This window comes from Alligator mississippiensis, chromosome 13, assembly GCF_030867095.1.
Source record: "Alligator mississippiensis isolate rAllMis1 chromosome 13, rAllMis1, whole genome shotgun sequence".
Classification (NCBI taxonomy): Eukaryota; Metazoa; Chordata; order Crocodylia; family Alligatoridae; genus Alligator; species Alligator mississippiensis.
The window spans coordinates 7,408,506-7,428,287 of NC_081836.1; the positions used below are offsets into that span (position 1 = coordinate 7,408,506).

General features: G+C 51.0%; 2 protein-coding genes across 2 annotated transcripts in view; both read left to right on the forward strand.

The window, feature by feature from the left end:
* Positions 1–14,834: 14,834 nt before the first annotated feature.
* Positions 14,835–16,275, forward strand: LOC102559716 (actin-related protein T2). The gene has a single exon (XM_006269149.4). It carries the CDS (start codon positions 15,054–15,056, stop codon positions 16,176–16,178), a length of 1,125 nt encoding a protein of 374 aa, XP_006269211.3. The 5' UTR covers positions 14,835–15,053; the 3' UTR covers positions 16,179–16,275.
* A 1,126-nt stretch (positions 16,276–17,401) lies between these two features.
* Positions 17,402–19,782, forward strand: part of SSU72 (SSU72 homolog, RNA polymerase II CTD phosphatase) — a 62,936-nt gene continuing 60,555 nt past the window's right edge. The window contains exon 1 of the mRNA XM_006269150.4: positions 17,402–17,592. Within this exon, the coding sequence (XP_006269212.1) occupies positions 17,513–17,592 (80 nt within the window). The 5' untranslated portion in view covers positions 17,402–17,512. The remainder of the gene's footprint in view (positions 17,593–19,782) is intronic.

Consider the following 19,782-nt stretch of genomic DNA (forward strand, 5'->3'; position numbering starts at 1 on the left):
CCGCGGGAGGCTCCTGAGTAATGAGCATCCTTCCACATTGTGTCACGAAGGAGGGAGCCAAGGAGCCGGAGCAGCTCCGTGCAGCATCTCCCTGCGCTGCCATCCGCTCCCCTTCAATTACATTAGTCACCTCGGCATCCAGGCCGCAACTTGGCCTTTCATCAACACGCCACTCGAGTGGAAAATATTAAACAGCTCTTTGGCGCTGCACTGGGGCTGGTGGAGAGAGGAGGCCTGGGGAGGGCTCAGAGCAGGGGGGGAGCCCCTCGCGGCAGGTCTGTCCTTGGTCGGGTCAGAGCCAGTCCCCTGTCCTTCCAGGGTGGGTGTGCGGATCTGGTGCTGGATTTATAACTTTGGAAAGCCCCAGAGCAGGGGCAGGGACAGCTTCCCCCATACTGCTGGACCACGGGGCTGTGGCAAGGGGAGCTCAAGCCCCCGTGGTCCCTGGCCTCTCCACTCCCCTCAGAAAGGTGATGCCAGCAGCTGCAATGCAGCGGCCCGCAGTGAGACAGGGCGGACAATGCAGAAAACGTATCTGTTTTCCTCCAAATCTCTCAAAGCCGCTTCCTGTATAGGGCAAGAGAGTTTTCCCAATAATTGCCGGCTCTGGGAATCCTGACCCGCACACAAAAACCCTTGCATATAGATCGACAAGGCTCGTGGCCAAAACACCGCTTGCCCTCAGACAGAGACAGGGCTGCTCCAGACTCCCAGCACTCTGCTTTTAATCCACGTGCAGGCCAGAGGAGTTCAGCCATGCCCATGTGCCTCTCTCCAAGCCCTGCTGCCTGCATCCAGTGTGTCGTCTGGCTGCCATCTCGTGGTGAGAGGAAGCCTTAGCCCGCAGCCTCGGCAGGGCTTGTTAGAGGATGCTGAGCAGAAGCCACCGCACCCTTGCTGGGTGCAACAAGCAGTGGATGGTCTGGGCTATGCTGTTTGCCATAGGAGGAGGCCATCCTGTGCTGGTAGTTCACAGACATTTAGGGCTTTACTCAATGTATCCCACTAACACCGGATGCCTACACGGTGCCTCATAGGCCTGAAGTAAAGTGTGGCCCCTGCTGCAGTGACCTGGCTCTAGGCATCGCAGCTTGATATTATGGGGGCTGGAAAACCACCAGTGACTGGCATGCAGCAGCATTGGTCGCTGGGCATATTGGGCATGCAGCAATATTGACCACTGGGCATATTGGTGGCATCTGGGAGCTATTCTTCACTGGGTCACTGTTGTGACCTCGGGTGGGTGGTCAAATCCCTATGCCTCGGTTTCCCTGTGTCCTACAGCCCTAATAGCAAGGGGCTGGGAGCAGGGGTATCTCGAACCAGGGGATTTGGATGATTTGCATGCCTCAGGCGTATGCACCGGTTCCACGAGTTATGGAAGAAAATTGCTTCTGCCCCAGGGTTTATATGGAAGTGCCTCACAGCTTCGGCAACTGGAGATGCAGCATGAGATATGCAGCAGTGCTGGAGGAGGTTAGCTCCAGCTGATGCTGATTGCTATAAGGAAGGATGGCTGCCCTCGTTCAGCATTTGCTTCCTGTGGGAAGGATGTTGGTTCCTGGTAGGAAAATCTCTGAGTGTTAGACCCCACACTGGAAGGTGCCTGGCACCTTCTGCGGGGTCTCAGCTTCCATTAAGAACTCCATCAATCATCACCCCGCAGGACTGGGCCTTGTGTGAACCAAGCTGATTTTTTTTTTCCATCCCATCCTAAATCCATTAAACACCCCAAACCCATCCCTAGACCGGGCCAGCACTTGTGAAAGGAACAGACCAGATGAGCTGCTTGTGGTTGCTTGTGTAGAAATGGGTTAGATAAACTCTTCCCAGCTAGTCTTCTTCAGAATTTAAAGCGGCTTTCATTCAGTTTAATTTAATTCAGATTAAGAGCATCGCTGTTCAAAATGAGCATGCCCATTCCCAAACTTCAGTGCGATGCACCTGATCTACTTTAAAGACCACTGTAGCATCTGAGACCATTCAGGGATAGCAGATCCAGGTTAGCTTCTCTGGGCTAACCACCACGTGAAGTTCTTCAGAAATAGTCTCTGAGGTTTAAAATCCCATTCATCCTGAATCTGCATTCACTCGCAAATGTGATCAAGCTATCTGTTAATTCAGCTTCATTTTTCCAAGTGTCCCCTTCCAGACAAGCCTTCAGTCTGCTTCCCTCTCCGCCACACACAAACCCAGCATGAGAAGTGGGGCTAGCTGCTGGCAGCCGAAGCAGCAGCAGCATCAGAGACAACCTGCTGAATGAGCTTGGACACCTTCCCTGTCTCACCCACGCCGTCCCTCCGAGGCTTGAGGAACCTTATGCCTATTTTCTCTGCTACTCTTGCATGAGTTAAAAGCCTGACTCTTCTTGCAGCATCAGCATCTGGTCACAAGAGGGCGAGAAGCTCATGGCTTTGCTGATGGGATGGTCCGTATCACAAGGTAATTAATATGACATGAAGATTTTTTGATGGGGTGGGGGGTCAGAAGGCTGTTCCCTTGGATGGAGGGAGTTGGCCTACAAAGCTTGTTCACCACAGGCCCAAGAGAAAGGGCTTTGCCTTGGTGTTGTCCCCATCGGAGTAGAGATTTTGCTAGAGAAGGGGTTGTGTAAGTGATATGCTGTAAGGTTGAGCAGGTGCTCCTTTCTGGCCCAGACAGGTCTCAGCATGGCCAGTGGGGCAGTGTAGGTGTTCGATGACAGTAGGATGAATCATAAAAAATTTGGGTTGGAAGGGACCTCAGGAGGTCACATCTAGTCCAACCCCTGCTCAAAGCAGGACCAGCCCCAACTACATCATCCCAGCCGAGACTTTGCCTACCTGGGTCTTAAAAACCTCCAAGGATGGAGACTCCACCATGTCTCTGGGTAACCTGTTCCAGCGCCTCGCCACTCTCCTAGTGAAAAAAAGCTTGGATATTGGGAAAACCGAAACTTCCCTTGCTGGAACTTGAGCCCGTTGCTCCTTGTTCTGTCGTCTGCCACCACCCAGAACAGCCCAGCTCCGTCCTCTTTGGAACAACCCTGTAGGGAGTTAAAATGCATCCAAATGGTCCAGCAACAGTCTCTTACTTAAGTGGATGGGCAAAGAAAGATTTCACCTCTTTCCTGGAGTCTCTAGAAATGGACCCAAAGAAAAACCCAGGCAACTCTGAGGAGTCAAGGCTCAGCTACTGGTCCCTGTGCCTGCGTGTTGGGTTGAACCCCATTCTCCATCCCATAATCGGGCAAAGTTTGTGCCTCTGTTCACATGTCCCATCTGCCCCCCATCTCCAGAATGGGCCAAACGGATGGTGTTTGGTGATCTCTGCCTGCTCCAGGTTCTGGCAAGAAAGAAACCTTCCTTGGTCTGTATCCAGTACCAACAGGGCGAGCATTGCAACAGCATGAGCTCCAAATTCCCTGTCCGGGGAGCACAGCCTTTAAAGGCACAGCCCCTATTGCTACTAGACAATCCCCCTGCACCCAAATGCTCTCTGGTTATGAAGAAATCTGGGTCTGGATCTCAGCTTTGTGGCTCGGGCACCTCCTGGGATGCATGTTCATGGAGATGAAGGGCGGATGGATGCATGAGCATATGGCGATTGGCAGTATGAATTGCAGAAGGGGCAGCCTGAGGCAGGGGTAATAGGCTGTATTCACTCTGAGGGAGGTTGTGGGCACAGCTGTAATGGCTTGGGGCTTTACACCCCCCTGTCATGTACCACAGACCTCCGGCTGGCTGAGCGCATGAAAAGGGAGGGCATTTTTTCCTTTCTAAATGATTTAAATTCACTTACATGCCACTGGCTGGGCACCCTGGAGTGTGAAGCCCTCCACGAGGGGCTGATCCAAACCCAGGCAAGGTTTCCACGGACTTCAGTGAGCAATGGATCAGGCTCTTAGTGAAGGAAGCTGGGGGTAAAACCGACTGTGGCTGGGTGAGAGTCCCAGCAGTGCACCGCGGTATTGCCTGGTGGGGCGGGGGGGAGCAAAAGGGAGCAATCAGTCTCGTTGCAGAGTTTGGGAGAGGCAAGTCATCCGTCATCGTCTTTCTGGTGTTGGAGACTTGTCTGCACTGGAGTCAGAGGTGCTTTCTGCTCGACAGTAGATTGAGCCCTCCCAATTCATTTTGCAGAGCGCGCTGAAGAGCCAAAGGATAGTGCATGACTGTGCTAGAGCTGAATGGGCGACATAGTGGCAAATAGCTTCATATAGGATATCACCAGGCCCTACAATTATCCTCCCACCCTCAGGCTGGTACATTTTGTAGGTATCCCAAAAGACCCATGAAAAATCTTACTAAACATCATGGAGAGTAAAAACCACCAGAAACCAGGGCCTTAGTTGAACCTCTTGTCCCAAACCCATGCCTCAAAGCCCCCAGCATCACACTGTTTCAGGGCTGACTCAGTGTGAACGCTGACCCAGCCCCAGCCTCTGGGTAGGGGAAAGGGGCAGGCAGCAATGTCTCTCGCGTTCCCAAACTGACCTTCCCAGCCCCGAACTGGGGAGATGCATGAGGATCTGATGGCTGAACTGGTCTAGGGGTTGGGCTAGGTGACCCTGGAGGTCCCTTGCAACACTCCTGCTCTATGCTGTTAACAGAGTCTGACCTTCCCCGGTGCTGCGATTCGGTCCCATTCGATTCTCCACGGGACCATCCACCTGGACATAAACGTTCCTCCCGCCTTGTATCCGAAATGCAACGGGAATGGCTTCAGTCCAGGAAGGTGTTTGATGAGACCCACTGCCTGGTGGCAGTTCTGAAAGGAATCTGCAACTCCTTAAGAGCTTCTCAAGAGCTTGCAGTTTGTTTTTTCTCAGCGATCTATATATACACTTAGCAAGGCAGAAATTCTTCCCAACAACTCCAGAGTCAGTTCCTTTTTAATTTTTGATGAAAACCCCTAATTAGGTTAGCATTTGCATTCTCTCCAGATGGCCAAGTCTGTGTGTGCCACTGCAGTCTAATTACACACATTGATCAAGATTACAACCAGCTGATTTCATTTTTTTCCCCCTAAATGTAGCTGCTTGTGCATATTAACACTCTTTATTCACCACTTCCTCACTGGAACTTGTTTTTCAGACAGGGTCTTCTGTTGTGCTCAGCACTGTAGCATCTGAGACGCTTCCGGTGGTGGGGTGCTCAGCGTGGCTAACGGTCCGGCACGGACGTCTGTCCTCTCATCTTCCCCCTGGGGGGAGTTGAGTTTGCCATGGAGGGCTGCATTTTGGTAGGTGCCCTGGGGTTTTCTTGTGTTTCTATTAAATATTCATGTTGTTATGTATTTATGGCAGAGAAAAGATCCAAGACACAGAGGCATGACTTTGGGCAGCTTTGTGCCATGGGTACGGCAGCAGCATACAAGGCAACGACAGTGACTGGGCCAGACTGGCAGCGATAGCAGCTGCTATTTCGGTGCTTCACCCTAAGTCAATGCCAGGGTTTGATGCCCCTCTTTCCCCCCACGTTAGTTCTGCTACTGCCAAGACATGTACCTGGCACTGGAAACAGAAGGCAGATAAGGTTGGTAATGGCCTTGACCCCCTCCCACCTCCAGTGCCCTCCATTAAAATCACATTCCTGCCTCCTGCAGCTGCCCAAGAGCCTTTTCCTTTGGGTGCTCTTTGATTTTTTTTTAAGGAGGTGGTAGCTGAGCAGCATTGTCATTAATGGGAAACAGCACTTGCTGGTCTAGGCACCTGCAGAATTGTACCCCATCAGCATGGCCCAAGGTCTTCTGTGCAGCAGAAGGGAGGGAAAATAAGGTGGCGGGGGTGAAAAGGGAAGGAGCTCTGAGTGTGCGAAAAGAGGTTGGGTTTACTTAGAAGCACCAGGATCCACTGGGTGGTCTCCCAGGATTTACCACGGGAGAGCTCAGCAGATGATGCACATTTCTTCTCCTGCTGAGAAACCCAGGAGAGCTGCATTGGCTCGCGGCCTGGGGGAGCAGAGTTATGAACTCCCTGACTTTCCCAGACTGCTATCTGGGAGGTGTGCCCTGGCTAGACAAGATGGGGGGTTGAGGGGCTCCCGGACTGGGAAAAGTTGAGAATCACTGTGCTTAGCCAGTCGCTGCATTGGGGTTTCTCATCTGAAACTCATGGGAAGCGAGCGGCCGAGCTCAGCAAGATGCAGCCTCGCTGTCAAGCTGGAGGCAGAGCCATCAGCCATCAAGTGTCTGCCACCGTAGAAGCTAAGGCAGCTCTCGCCTGCTTCCTATTCATCTCAGGGAGGCAGAGCTCACCGTGGGAGCTGCTTCCCTGCGGCACCGGCAGCGTACTGAGGAACCGCAGCCTGCTGGAATTTGTGGTGCCTTCCCTCCCGTTCAGATGGAAATTTCAAGCCCCCCACTGAGACGCGCAGATTTAAATGACACCTGGCGCAGACAGGCCTAGTGATGGCTGGAAGGCTTTACCTGCATTCTGTTCTAGCCACGGCAGAGACAAAATATTACTGAGACTCTGACAGAGGACAGTTCAGGCAATAACACATGAGGATCTCGACTGAGTCATGGGGAGAAGTGAAGAGCTGCTGCGCACGTCTAGCGTGGCTGAGACCTGGATGAGGGGTGGGAGACGTGACTCGGTTACTCTGCTTCTGTTCATGGGGATGAAGAGAGAAAGGAAGGGGGGGAAACAGCTCCGTTTTGTGCTCCACGTCTTCTGGGCCAGTCCAGGGGCCTCTTCCCAGAGGTGGCCAACCTGCAGCAGGAAGGCCAGCCTCGGCATGTGGCGTGCAGAAGATTGGGGAGAGGACAGGCAGCACGGCGGCAGAAAGCGGAGCAGCAGATCAGGCAGGGAGCACAGGACAGGGAGCGGAAAGCAAAGCAGCAGATTGTGCGGGGAGCACACGGCAGGGAGCAGAAAGCAGAGAGGCAGAGCAGGCAAGGGAAGGGGTTTGCAGTGGCGATCAAGGAGTGTGCACAGCTTAGTTTTGGCACACCTGCCAAAAAGACTGTCCCCCATTGAGTTAGAGCATCTTTAGGGCTGCTGTAGCTTACACTGTGCTTCAAGTGGCTGCCCATGGGCCCCGGGAGATAGCAGAGAGCCAGCTGTAAACTGAGATTGTTTTTTATTTTCTTTTTACAGCTGCCTAAGGGGTTTAGACGCATCACCCCTTGGCTTTGAAGGATGTGTCTAGGTCCCCTAGATGGCCCCACAACCTGTGCATCCTAGCCACACCTGAACAGTCCCTACCAGGGGGTCCCCCATGCCATTGGGGGAAGAACCCCTGGTCAGGCCACTCCACAGAGTCCGTCCTGCTGAGTCTGCGGGTGGGCAGGAGAGGGATTGTGCAGCCCGTGCATGTGGAGCTGGCAGGGGCCCAGAGGAGGAGGAGAAGGCAGGACTTGTGTGCGTGCCAGACCCGCAGAAGGCACTCTCCATCTCCACGGTAGGCTGTTTAGAGTGGGGGTATCCCGGGCATGTCTGCTTTGCCACCTGGGGGGCAGGCACACAACTTAGGCACAACCTGTTACTGCTTCAATGTCCCTGAGGTGGGGGACAATGACACAGAGAGCAACCTGAGCCTCCAGAGACCAGAGCCAGTTTGAACTCCCTCCAGTTTGAACCGCTTGCTGCTTGTTCCTCCTTGACTTGTTCCTCCCCAGGGCTCGTGGCAGAGGACTGGGAGTCAGGACTCCTGGGTTCTCTCCTTTCATGGGTTCACTGTGTGGTCATGGCCAAGACACTTGGCCTCGCTGCTCCTGTTTAAAATGGAGACAGTTCTATCTCCCTACCTGGGCTCATGGGTTAGGGCTGTAGTAATGGCCACAAAGGGCACATCTTTGGAGACAATGCTTCAGAAGAAAGGGCCAATGGTGCTATCTACCCTGAAGGTGGTGGCAGCTGTGGGACTGCTGGGACTTGCCTTTTCTCCATACTTGTATGTTTAGAGTACCTGCCTGACCGCTGTCATGGAGCTGCGCTGTGTACTGCAGCTGCGCACTTCTGCCCCAGGGTGTCTGCAGGGCTGCAGCATGAGAAAGGAGCTCAGGACCACGTCTTATTCCAGTGAAACTGTGCCCATGTCAGCTGGCTGTGTGCACTGTTCATCCCCTGCTGAAATCTGCTCTCTACACAGCTCTCGTTTGGGGCGGGGGACGGCATGCCTAGAATATAAAATGCCGGGCCCTGTAATGAGCCATGGAAGAACATCTGCTCAACGAAGGGCTGATGAGAGAGAGCCATAACAGCCATTCAGTTCCGTGGCAAAGTGATGATTAGGGGTAATAACGATGCCAGCAGCAGCTACGGCTTCTATGTCCACGCGGGGAGACAATAGCAGCATCGTTCTTTGAATGGCATCATCCCAGAGCTATGGACCTTGGTGGGGAGGCTTTCTCCCTCCTCTGTATGACCTATGCATTAGACGGTGCCAACGCGAGCTGCTTGACTGTTGGTTTAAGTGTAGCCACATCTATCATACTTAGATGCAAGCTAAGAACAACGTAATGGCCAGAATACAATTGATTATTCCACTTCTGGAAGAGTCTGGCTCTAACAAGTCTACAGAACTGGTCAGATAAATAAAAGAAGCAGAGGATAAAGGGAAACCTGTTTCTGCCCAGCAGGTGTTAAAAGCATTTTGCACGGCCATCCATCAAAGCATCCCTGGAGTCGTAACCTGACTGGTGCTGGCGCATGAATCCCCAAGACGATTTCATCGTGGGTGCAGTTCTGCACATCGCACCGTGATCCCTCAACAGCCGGACAACCAGGCTGGGCTCGTGAACGGGTTTCCACAGGAGTTTTGCTCTCTGCTCTGGGCTCGAGGGTGCTATGCCACATGCTATGGTGATTCGCACGCTCTCAGCTCTCATTACAAGACCTAATGTTGGAGATGGGCTGAACCAAGCCTCTGGTCTGAACACTCAGGAGGTCCTAAACCTGTGCCTCCAGCCCAATTTGCTCCCGTGCACATGGGGCCGTGCTGAGAGAGAGAATGTGACCTGCACAAGGTCCCGTGCTGAAGCAGTGGCAGGGATAAACCCAGGAGTCCTGTCCTCTGCTACTCTAGTTCAACTTCTGGTGCATCTCATGACAGCAAGGCTGTAAGAGGGGGCTCGCTAGGAGAGCTGTGATGGGGAAAGGAAGGGATCGCACCCTGCCTTGCCCAGCTGCTGGCACTGATGGGCAATATGTTGCCATCTAAGAATGGCCCGAGGCCCCAGGTACTCGCTTACCCATTCAAAGACACCCCTTTGTGCTGGGTGCAGGGAGCCTGCTGTATAGCTAAGACCATGCAAGGTCCTTGCAGCGTAAGCCACTTGCATATGGGCAGGAGAAATCCTGAACTGTCGAAGCTACATGTGCTCCAACAGTAGGGATTTTACAGCTGCTGGTGTGGGACGTGCATGCTTTCTGGACAGAGTCAGTGGAAAGGATACACGCAGATTTCTTTGAGAGATCTTTCCAATAAGCATGGAAATAGTCTTCTGCCTCCCTCCATCAGCATTACCAGAGCTGCTGATCTGCGAGGATGCCGAGAAAAAGTTGTCTGACTCCAGAGTCTTAGTGATGCTGACGGAGAGGAAATGAAAAGATGCAACACCCATAAACATGAAAAATGCCTTTCCCTGCCGTTCCTGGGGTCCTCTGGGAGAGACTGCTGAGACAGGGCTGCCTATTATTTCGACTCACTTAGTGACAGAGTTTTCTAAATTGGGAGGTTGGAAACTAACCCTCTCTTTCCTCACACATCATATCCTTCCAGTACCCTAGCTCCATCGCTGCTGCTGCATGCCCAGGATATTGAAGGGGGGAAAAAAAATCACTGCTCCTCAGCGGTGGCATTTTTTAACCTGGAACGCCGCTGTGTAACAAAAAGGCAGGGCCAACCTCCATGCAGTTGTGTGTGCTGGCTCACTAACCATTGCACTCCCATATCAAACAAATCAGGAGCTTGTTCACTCCATGAATATTCAGAGCTAGGTCTTGTCTCCATTTGGGGAGGAATGCAAAAGACGGTTGCTGCTCCACTGGTGACTGATAGGAGAGCAGCTCCCATGCCACCACCTCCTCTGGCGCTGCTCAAGGGCAGTCTCATGACCTCTTCTGTCCCACCACTGCCAGCACTAATGGAACGGCACCAATGGGAAATGATTGCCAACAAGCCCTGATGCAGGGAAAGCTTCAGAGCGTGTGATGCACAAGGTTCCTGACTGCAGTGCAGGTGGCTGAAGAATAGCCTCCGCAGAGGTGTCCCTTAAAGCAGAACAAGGTGTTCGTGGGTAGCCAGGTGCCTATAGGCATGACATGCAGCGGGGGTTAGAGAAAAAGCTGCTCGTTTTCTGTTGGAAAATGCAGTTTCATCAAAATCCAAGCTCTTTGCAGTTCGGTGTCAGCTTTGATGGAAGGACTGCTTCAGCTTTCTCACTTTGTTGCGACAGCGTCAGAAAGTTTTGTTTTGAGATGGTAGATGCACTTCATTTAGACTTTATTGTTTCATTTCAGGGTTTTTTGGTTTTTGTTTTTTTTTTCATTTTTAATGTTATTCTTCTATATTTCCGTGTTAGGTATGGTCTGACTTGTATTTTGATGGGGCTGCCGTGGAACCTTGTCATGATCACAGACTGGTATTTGGGGGGGTTTCTGTTTAATAAAAATAATGCAAGAGTTTGCCGTTGCTTTGCGACTCCCGCTGCAAACGTCCCCGCTTCAGAATTTCCTCTGGAGCAGACGGATGGTTTCCCACCTGCAGAAGCCGGGCGTGAGGACCGAGCGCGGTAGCCCAAATTTGCCTCCATTTAAGTTCCACTCGTCTGTGCCGCAGCCTTCGTTCCAGAGCGGGGGAAGTAATCAAAGGCCAGAATTAGCATTAGGAGACTTCAGATGCTGTGTGTCAGCTCAGAGGTTTTCCACAGGCCTTGGCAAATTGGATAATATTAGCTAAGCACATTCTAGGGAGCAGAAGAGGTCAATTGGCTTGTAGCATCAGCAGAGGTAAGACACAAGAGCTGAGGGACTGAGGATCATAGCCCGAGTGGTAATAGCTAATACATGGATTTGTCTGTAATGAGTCTTCTTGCCAGGGGGCTCCGAGTGGCAAAGAACACGCACCAACAAACAGAAAATAATCCCTGGGTTGTGATGGTGAGCACTGATCAAATCCACCCTCTTGATAGGATATAAATAAAAGAGCAACCTCTAAGCATCTTCCAGCTAATAGCCGCTCTCCCGCCCCATCCTGTGCCCACTTGGACAAGAAACACTCAGCCAGGATGGCTTTGCTCACAAAACTATCCTAGTTCTGCTGCTTGTGGAAAGGCTGGACATCTCTGCTGTCAGCAGAAATGGATTTTCCTCTGCCGGAGGGCCTAGAAGCAGAGGCTAATGTGGAGATGAGTTTGAACAGTCCCGAATCCAGTGGGACGTGGGCCTGAATTCAAAGCTCAATGGGTTATCCTAGAGCTTTGCTATGCTGAAGCAAGATCTTAGTCTCTCTGGGCACGTCTACATGTTCATTACTGTGCTTTTGCTAATGCGTATTCAATTTAGTGCCTCCATTGTGAGGTACTAGAAAAAGGTGCATTAGCTTATTTTAATGTGCATCAATGAAAGCGCGTCGGTTTTTTTGTGATGCTTTAATGCGTATTAAAATAGGCTAATGTGCATTAAACCACACGTGTAGATGTGCCCACTGTGTCTCAGTTTCTCCTACCCCATGTCTACTTAGACGGTAATATGCAGTGCTCAGTAGTCAACAGATTCAGAACTTGCAATTTGGAAAATACATTGAAAGGTGAACACTATAAGCCATTGGAGGTACTGACCGACTTAGAAATGAGCAGGTCCGTGTGTTTTATGGTTTTGCAATGAAAGGCTGTGCTAAGGATTCATGTGATGGATGGGAACAGTGGGGCAATCCTGGTCCTCAGTGGACTGGCAGAGAGCTCTGCCAAGTACCACAAGTGCCCCTGAAGTGCTGTTGCAAACTGTTCGCTCTATTTAGGAACCTGCTAAGAGCAAGTGGATGGGAGAAAATAAATTATGAAACATGTACCATGCATTGCAACAAGGACATCAATGAGCTTTCTACTGGCTTTTAGCTCCTTCAATAAACTGCTGACAATTTAGTAATATTTTTGGATTTAAAGGCTCAAGCAGAAGCAAGATTCACGACGCAAAAAGCCCTTTTCTTTGGTAAAGAAGCAGAAGTTTTCAGCAGTTTCACTTCCTGTTTCTCAGGCACTAACCGCAAGGGCGTGGGTTGCAGAGGAAGTTTGAAATAAAACAGCTCTGCCCTGATAGCTGAACCATTGGGACAGTGGATTTTTTCATGCTAGGCCTTGTCAAAGTTTTATAAAAACCAGCGTCTACTGGAAAGAGGCTTTGAATGCACAAATGCGCAACCCGGGAATGTTTGCTGCTTGGTGTGTTTTAATAATTGTACGTACAACTAAAAGGGAAGGGGGTAGATCAGCAGCTCTAAACCTTTAAGGCTCCACTTCTTAGACCCATTGGAGAATACCAGCTCTTCCTTTTCACTTTGTTTTTTTGATTATGGAAAATAAATAGCGCGGTTCTTCTGTTGCAAAGCACTCAGAAAGACCACAGCAAGTCAGAATGATTTGGACACGATGGATTTGTTTGAAAGTTTCAAGTTTATCGAGTGCATTATGCGTAGGTGTTTGCACACTGAACAGAGCTAATATTAAGGAGCACCCTTCATAGGATTTCACAGCATCGCCGGGTGTCATAGCACCCAGGCTGTGGTTTACCCTGGGGTAAACTTTCAAAGGGTTAAATTGCAAGGACCATGGGGGCTTTTAACTCCCATGGATGATATGCCCCAGACTATCCTTCCTCACAAACATTGTCCTTTTTCCTTCTAGAAAGCATGGATATACGTATGTCCGTGTACTGTACACCTGCCTTCCCCACAACTCATTCTAAATCCTGTAATCCCCCTCTGGTTTTTCCAATGAAGCTTGAAATGGTTTTGTTTTCATGCAAGGGACAATTAAGAGTCAAATCAAGAAATACTTTTGCAAACATGGCAAATCTATGACACGACCAAAAAACTGGTAAGGATTTCAGGAGTGAATTGCCCTTGGAACAGCAGATTCCCTGGCAGCGGCAGAGAACTACGACTTGCATACCGGAGGGCCTCAAAGCCTACATGGCTCTAAATATTTAAACCAAGGTCTCAGTCCTCCAAAGAGTCCTATGCCTCCAAAGCCCTGAACTTGCCATGTGCAGCTCTTTGCAGGCCTGAGGTCAGAAGCTGCAGGGAGCTAAAACCAGCACAGGGTGGAGTTAGTCAGTCATGTTCTCAGGGGCAGTCTCCCCATGCCCCCAGCTGAGTGCAATTATAGACCAATAAATTAAAATGGACTTCTGTGTGTAACCTGGGCGCACCCAAGTATGTGCTCCCCCTCCAAATAGAAGAGACAGGTAGCTAGGCAGAAGTGCTGTGAGAGTGATCTGTAAAAGCCTGGCCAGTTCCTCTATTCCCTACAGGACCAGGAAATGCTTAACGATATGCAAATTTATTAATCCTTACAGGGGCCTTTAGAAATATAACTATTAATATACAACTGATATAGATATTTACAGATGCATAAGAAAGTATTGGTAAATACGTGCAACAACCATAGGTACGTATAGCTACGCAGATACACACAGGTATCAACAGATAAGTTCAGGCAAGAACAATAACAACGATTAGATGCAAATAAATCTCAGCTTGCTGACATAACCCAGGCCACATGGGAGGATAACAATATACGCCTATCTATATCTATTTATCTATTTACAAAATGGGAGATGCATGTCTTCCCCGCCGCACAGGTACCCATGTGGCCGAGACTATTGGGCGTTTCCCTAGGGTGCTAAACCCTGGCACCCTCCCAGGGGAGGAGGGTCCCAGTACCTCCACAGCACCAGATGGGCCCACCCGGTCCCTGACCCCTCGGGACCCCCCTTTCGGGGCTTCCTCCCCTGTGGGGACCCATTCCCCGGGTACTCACGGATTTGGGGAGCAGGCTGGGAAGGCTCCTGGAGCCGCGGGTGCTTTGTCGGGGCCACCCAGGGCCCTGCCTTCTGCTCTCCGTTGTGGCTCGGGCTACCTTGTGCAGGTCCTGATACCCAGGCTTTGCCTTCTGCCCTCCGTTGGGGCTCGAGCTGTCTCATGTGAGCCCTGAAACCTGGACCCCTGGACCTCTGCTGAACCCCACTGGGGCCTCCCGGGTGCCCGGCCTCACGCCACGGAGGGGCTGCAAACCCGAGCGGCCTGGTGCTGCTCCCAGGGTTTGGGACGTTCGAGCCGGGCTGTGTTGGTAAGACCACCACATCTGTATAAATGCATACTTCTGGGCGCTCTCACTGAATCTCAGTGATGCTATGAAGATTTTCTTAACGTGGCTTTGATTTACCGTAAATATGGCTTTGTTGCCTGGGGCACATTTGCTTGGATTGAAGGCCCTTAATGGGCAAAAGAAGAGAGCAACATAAAACTGGAGATAGCTACAGTGGTCTCTGCTGTAGACTTTTCTGTGAACAGACTGGCAATATTTTCTTTATGGGTCGGCTTGGAAGTAGCACAGACTAATTGTGCAGGAGCCTGTAGGTCATGACTCAGTTTAATAAAGATTTAGTTAGAAGAGGCTGATGACCATCTGCTGTGCCTTCCTGCATCAAATAGACCAGAGACGATAACCCGGTGCTTCTTGCATCCAGCCCCTGTTTTCTGATCAAGCAAGTTTCTGGTCTTAGTTAGGGAAGGGCGTGTGGTCTCACGGCTAGAGCAGAGGAGTGGAAATCGTGATATCCAGATATCCGGACGAGCCACTGGCACCCAAGGTGATCTCAGGGAAGTCACTTATCTTCTCTGTGCCTTGTTTTTCCATCTGTAAAATGGGGAGGATAACATTTGGACAGATCGTCAAAATCCTTGACTAGAAAGCGCCATCGGCGTGCCAAGCACTGTTGCGTCTGCTCGTATTTTGTGACCTCGGGGATCTAGAATTCCTCTCGAGGATTCTGGCTTCTAAGTTTCAAGGAAGAGAAAGAAATAACTGAATCCCCTTCTTAGCAGCTTCATCCTTTTGTTCCTGGTGCAATGTCTGATTCGAGAGTCTTACAAACCCCCGCTGTGATTTTTGACAATGGATCCGGGTCGTGTAAAGCTGGTATCTCAGGAGAGCCTACGCCACGGTCAGTCGTCACTTCAGTGATTGGTCATCCTAAAGCAAAAGCGGCTGGAGCTGGCCAGGACTACTGCATTGGAGAAGGAGCCTTATCCAAACAGGCTGGCTTATTGTTGAAGTATCCCATTGAACGTGGCATAGTGACTTCTTGGGATGACATGGAGAAGCTCTGGAGACACATCTATAAGCAGGAGCTTGGGATCAATGCCAGCGAAAGGCCAGTTGTAATGACGGAGCCGCCGATGAACCCGCTTCAGAATCGAGAGAAAATGACCGAATTGTTGTTTGAGCATTTTAAGGTGCCGGCTCTGTATCTGTCCGTCCAGGCAACGCTGGCACTGTACGCGTCAGCCCGTACTACTGGATTGGTAATGGACAGCGGGGATGGAGTTACTCACACAGTCCCCATCTATGAAGGGCACTGCTTACCCCACGCTGCTTCCAGGCTGAATGTCGCGGGCAGGGATATCACCGAATACCTTGTGCGGGTCCTGTCGGCAGGTGGCCAGTTCTTCCTGAGCAGGGGCAAGAGAAATGTTGCAAAGGACATCAAGGAGAAGTTTTGCTATGTAGCTTTGGACTGCAGTCAAGAAATGAAGAGAAGGCCAGAGGAGGTCCTTCGAGATTATAAACTCCCGGATGGAAATACTGTCAGAATTGGTCTTCATCTTTGCAGAGCACCAGAAATCCTTTTCATGCCCATCACCCTTGGCATTGATACACCGGGGATTCACACCATGATTTCCAACAGCATTAAGAAGTGTGATCAGGATATTTGCCGCCATCTCTATGGGAATGTGGTGCTGACCGGGGGCTCGTCCCTTCTCCAGGGACTAGATGAGAGGGTCTTTAAAGAGATAGAGCAGCAAGCCCCTAAAGGAGTTCCTGTTAGGATTGTAGCAACTCCTCACAGGAGATGCTCTGCATGGATGGGTGCCTCCATTATCAGTTATCTGGCCTCCTTCGTGTCAATGTGGGTCACTGCCGGGGAATACGGGGAATTTGGACCCCCTGTGGTCCACAGAAAGTGCTTTTAAGAGGCCAGAAAAGAAGGGCCATTGAGAATTGTATTGAAGTGCTGAGGGCAGAAAGTCTAATTTCTCTGGGCGATGGTGATGGAATAAAAGAGAAGAAATGGGCAATACGTGCAGCCTGCGTGTGTGTCTTGCAAAGGCGCCTGATGACTTTGGGAGTCATCCATTACAATACAGGAGATCAAGTCACCTACTGCAATGACGGCTGCGGCCAAGGAGGGAATTAACTCCCCGCAGGTGACCTGTGCTTTGTGCAGTCGCCTGCACCTGCGCAGAGAGGTCTGATGCTCCTGGTTCAGGGGGGCCACTGTAAATCCCCCGCGAGATGCAGCACCAGGCCTCTGCTCCCGAAGGATGCCACTTCAATAGGGCAGCGTTTCTCAACCCGTGGGTCACGACCCAAAAGTGGGTCGCGAGAATATATGAAAGGGTCATGAACATTTTAAAAGAGAAAAAGGTGGGGAACCGCGGCTTTTCTCTTGCAGGCTGGCAGAGATCCTGCCTGGGAGGGGCTGCTTGGGGGCTCCCCCGATCCACACACCCACCCCTGCCCCACACACAAGGGGCAGCGGGCCAGAAGCCATGCTGGGTTATGACATGTCCATCTTAAGAGGCCCCATACGATAAAAATAATCCATGAAAATGGGTTTTAATGACATTTTAAGATGAATTATTATTATTTCTGCACAAATGGATGAACTTGATATGAATAATAATTGTAGAGCCATATATATATGTCTATTTTTGTCACAGAATGAAAATGTTCAGGTTTTTTTTCTTATTTAAGGTGTAAGCCTTAGCCAGTGCTGGTCACAAATGGGTCCTGGTACAGAGGAGGTTGAGATCTGCTGCTGAGGCAGCTATGTAGGGCCAGTGGTGCATGTGACACCCTCCCCCTTCCAGTTTGCAGAAGCTCAGATAGGGTCCCAAGGCCCTTAAAGGCCAGGCTGAAATGGAGCAAACGCCCTGTTGCCTCCCCTGGGATTCGACCCTGCGGTCCCCAGCTCTAGCCCCTTCCCCTGAGCCACGTGCGAAGCACAGGACCTCCCCACCCTCCGCCACTAGGGCGGCGCTCGCTCTCAGCGCCGAGGCGGACTCTCTTCGCTTCCTCCAATCTCTATGGCTGGAGGACTTACCCCCGGGCGGCGCTCTCTCCTGCGCTCCGCTCTCGACGGTCCTCGCCGGCGTCCGCTCTACGTCGCGCTCTCGCTGGTGCGGGGCGGGTGACGCCCGCCGAGGGGCCGCGGCCGCCATTTTGTGCGAGCACCAGGCGGAGCCGGACGGGCCCGAGCGCTGCGGGACGGAGCGGACGGAGCCGGGCCTCTCCCCGCGCCGCCATGCCCTCCTCGCCGCTCCGTGTCGCCGTGGTCTGCTCCAGCAACCAGAACCGCAGCATGGAGGCGCACAACATCCTCAGGTACCGCCGCCGCGCCCGGGCCTGGCCGGGCCTGCCCCCCCCGCACCCCGCGGGCTTCCCTGGGCCTCGGCATGGAGCCTGCCCGGGCCCCTAAAATATCCTAGACCCCCCCAAATCATAGGGTGGGAGGGAGCTCTAAAATGGCTTTAACCCCCCCCCCTCCCCAATTATAGGGTGGGCGAGGTGAGGCCTGGAGTCTGCCCAGGCATTTAAGGGGGTCCCTAAAACGGATTTAACCCCCCCCCCCAATCATTGGGGGGTGGAGCGAGTGCTGGAGCCTGCTCAGGCACTTAAGGGGACTCTAAAATGGTGTAGCCCCCCTCCCCAAATTGCAGGGTGGGGGGCCCTAAGATGGTGTTAATTCCTCCAAATGGTAGGGTGGGCAGGATGAGCCCTGGAGCCTGCCCAGGCATTTAAGGGGTGCCTTAAAACAACATTAACCCCCCCAAAATTATAGGGTGGGTGGGATGAGCCCTGGAGCCTGCTCAGACACTTAAGGGGACCCCCTAAGATGGCCTTGACCCCCCCCCAAACCATAGGGCAGGTGGGGGGAGTGCTGGAGCCTGCTCAGGCACTTAAGGGAGCCTCTAAAATGGCCTGATTTCCCCCCCCCCTCCCCCCTTCCTTTCAAATCCTAGGGTGGGTGGGATGAGGCCTGGAGTCTGCCCAGGTGTTTGTAAGGGGTTTTTTTTTTACCCCCCCTCCCCTTTGCAGGGGGCAGCTGGCAGGGCCTCCTCTGCACCCGGCCGGCTCAGGCCCGGACGTGTTTTCCACTCTGAACCCGGTGGAAAGAAGGGGGAAAAAGTGAACAGCCAGAAAGTGTGTTGCTGAGTGTCCCCCGGGGCAGGGCAGGTCTGGGCTCGGCGCTCACCGTGGGAGAAGGGGGATCTTGGTGTTGGAAAGGAGAAGCCGGGGGGGTACGCTGGGTGCGGGCAGCCATCTTGGTGCAGGGCAGCTGGCGACGCTGGTGCAGGCTGAACTCAGACAATAGTAGCATGAGAAACACCTCTGCTGCTGCTGCTTGGGCATCAAGGCCACGTCCTCTTGACTAAAAGCAAATAGCCTGTTTTGTTAAACTGGCTGGCTTTTAACACCTGGCTGTGGGCTTGCTCCTACTTCTCTGAGCTCTTCCAGCGTAGCAGGCAGGGTCGATTGGCACGTCATAGACAAACGGAAGTAGACAGCACCAGCTTTCTTCAACTGGGATGGCAGAGTAAACATGAAGTTACTGTCAGCTGACCAGTGCTTTGCAGTTTCTGTGTAGTCAGTTGCACAAAGAAATGTGCTAAAACATGAATCTTTTAAAAGAAGAAGGAAAAGGGAGAATATTCCTTCCGCTCTTAGATTTTTGAAAATAAGCTTATGGGAAAAAAAACTAGTGCACACAGTTAACTCCTTAAAATCGGTATTAAGCGGTTACAGTCCAAATAAATCTCTTTAAAAAAAAAAAAAAAAATGGGGTGGGGGGAGTTCCTTGTCTTCTCAGCTCAGATAAATTAGATCAGTCACTTTTTTTTTTTTTTTTTTTTTACTTTCAACTTATGACATTCTGCTTGTTACTGGCTTACATAGTGGATAACAGTTATTTTCCAAGACTTCAGTTTGTGGTTGTAAAATAACAACTCGGGGGAAATCATATTAGGTCATCCAAGCCATCTTGCCAATTTAGCCTTACGCCATATGTAACTCATCTTTCTAAAGTACAGTGCTGTTAAAATATTGCAGCAAACCATGCATGGAGATATTTAATGTAAACAGAGCTGTTACAGAAGTTTAAATTACCATGCTAAGGTGGAAAGGTGACTTTTATAAAACCACAGGACAGTGGCCCTCTAAAAAAATCAGCATTGTGTTAAAATCCATTCTAAAAATGTAACTTTGAACAGCTTTTTAAAATGTAATGCTTGCAGGTGTGGGGGAGTGGAAGGGTGGGGTGTGTGTCTAAAACTGTTGCATCCCATAGTTTATTTAAAAATTACTTTGTTTTGGAAACATAATAAACTCCATCTTTGCCAAGGGGCTTTGCTATAGTACTGGAGATATTTCTTCTACACATTCAAAATAGTGTCTTTAATCCTTTTTTTAAACTTACCTTGTTTCAGTATTCATATTTTAGGACTTAGTCTTTTAAATAACTTACAGATTTTGTTTAAAGCCCATTTTTTCCTTATAAATATCTTTTTACTTGGT

What these genes read in the sequence shown, in the direction of transcription:
- LOC102559716 (XM_006269149.4), top strand. Translation starts at nt 15,054, where the DNA reads ATGTCTGATTCGAGAGTCTTACAAACCCCCGCTGTGATTTTTGACAAT.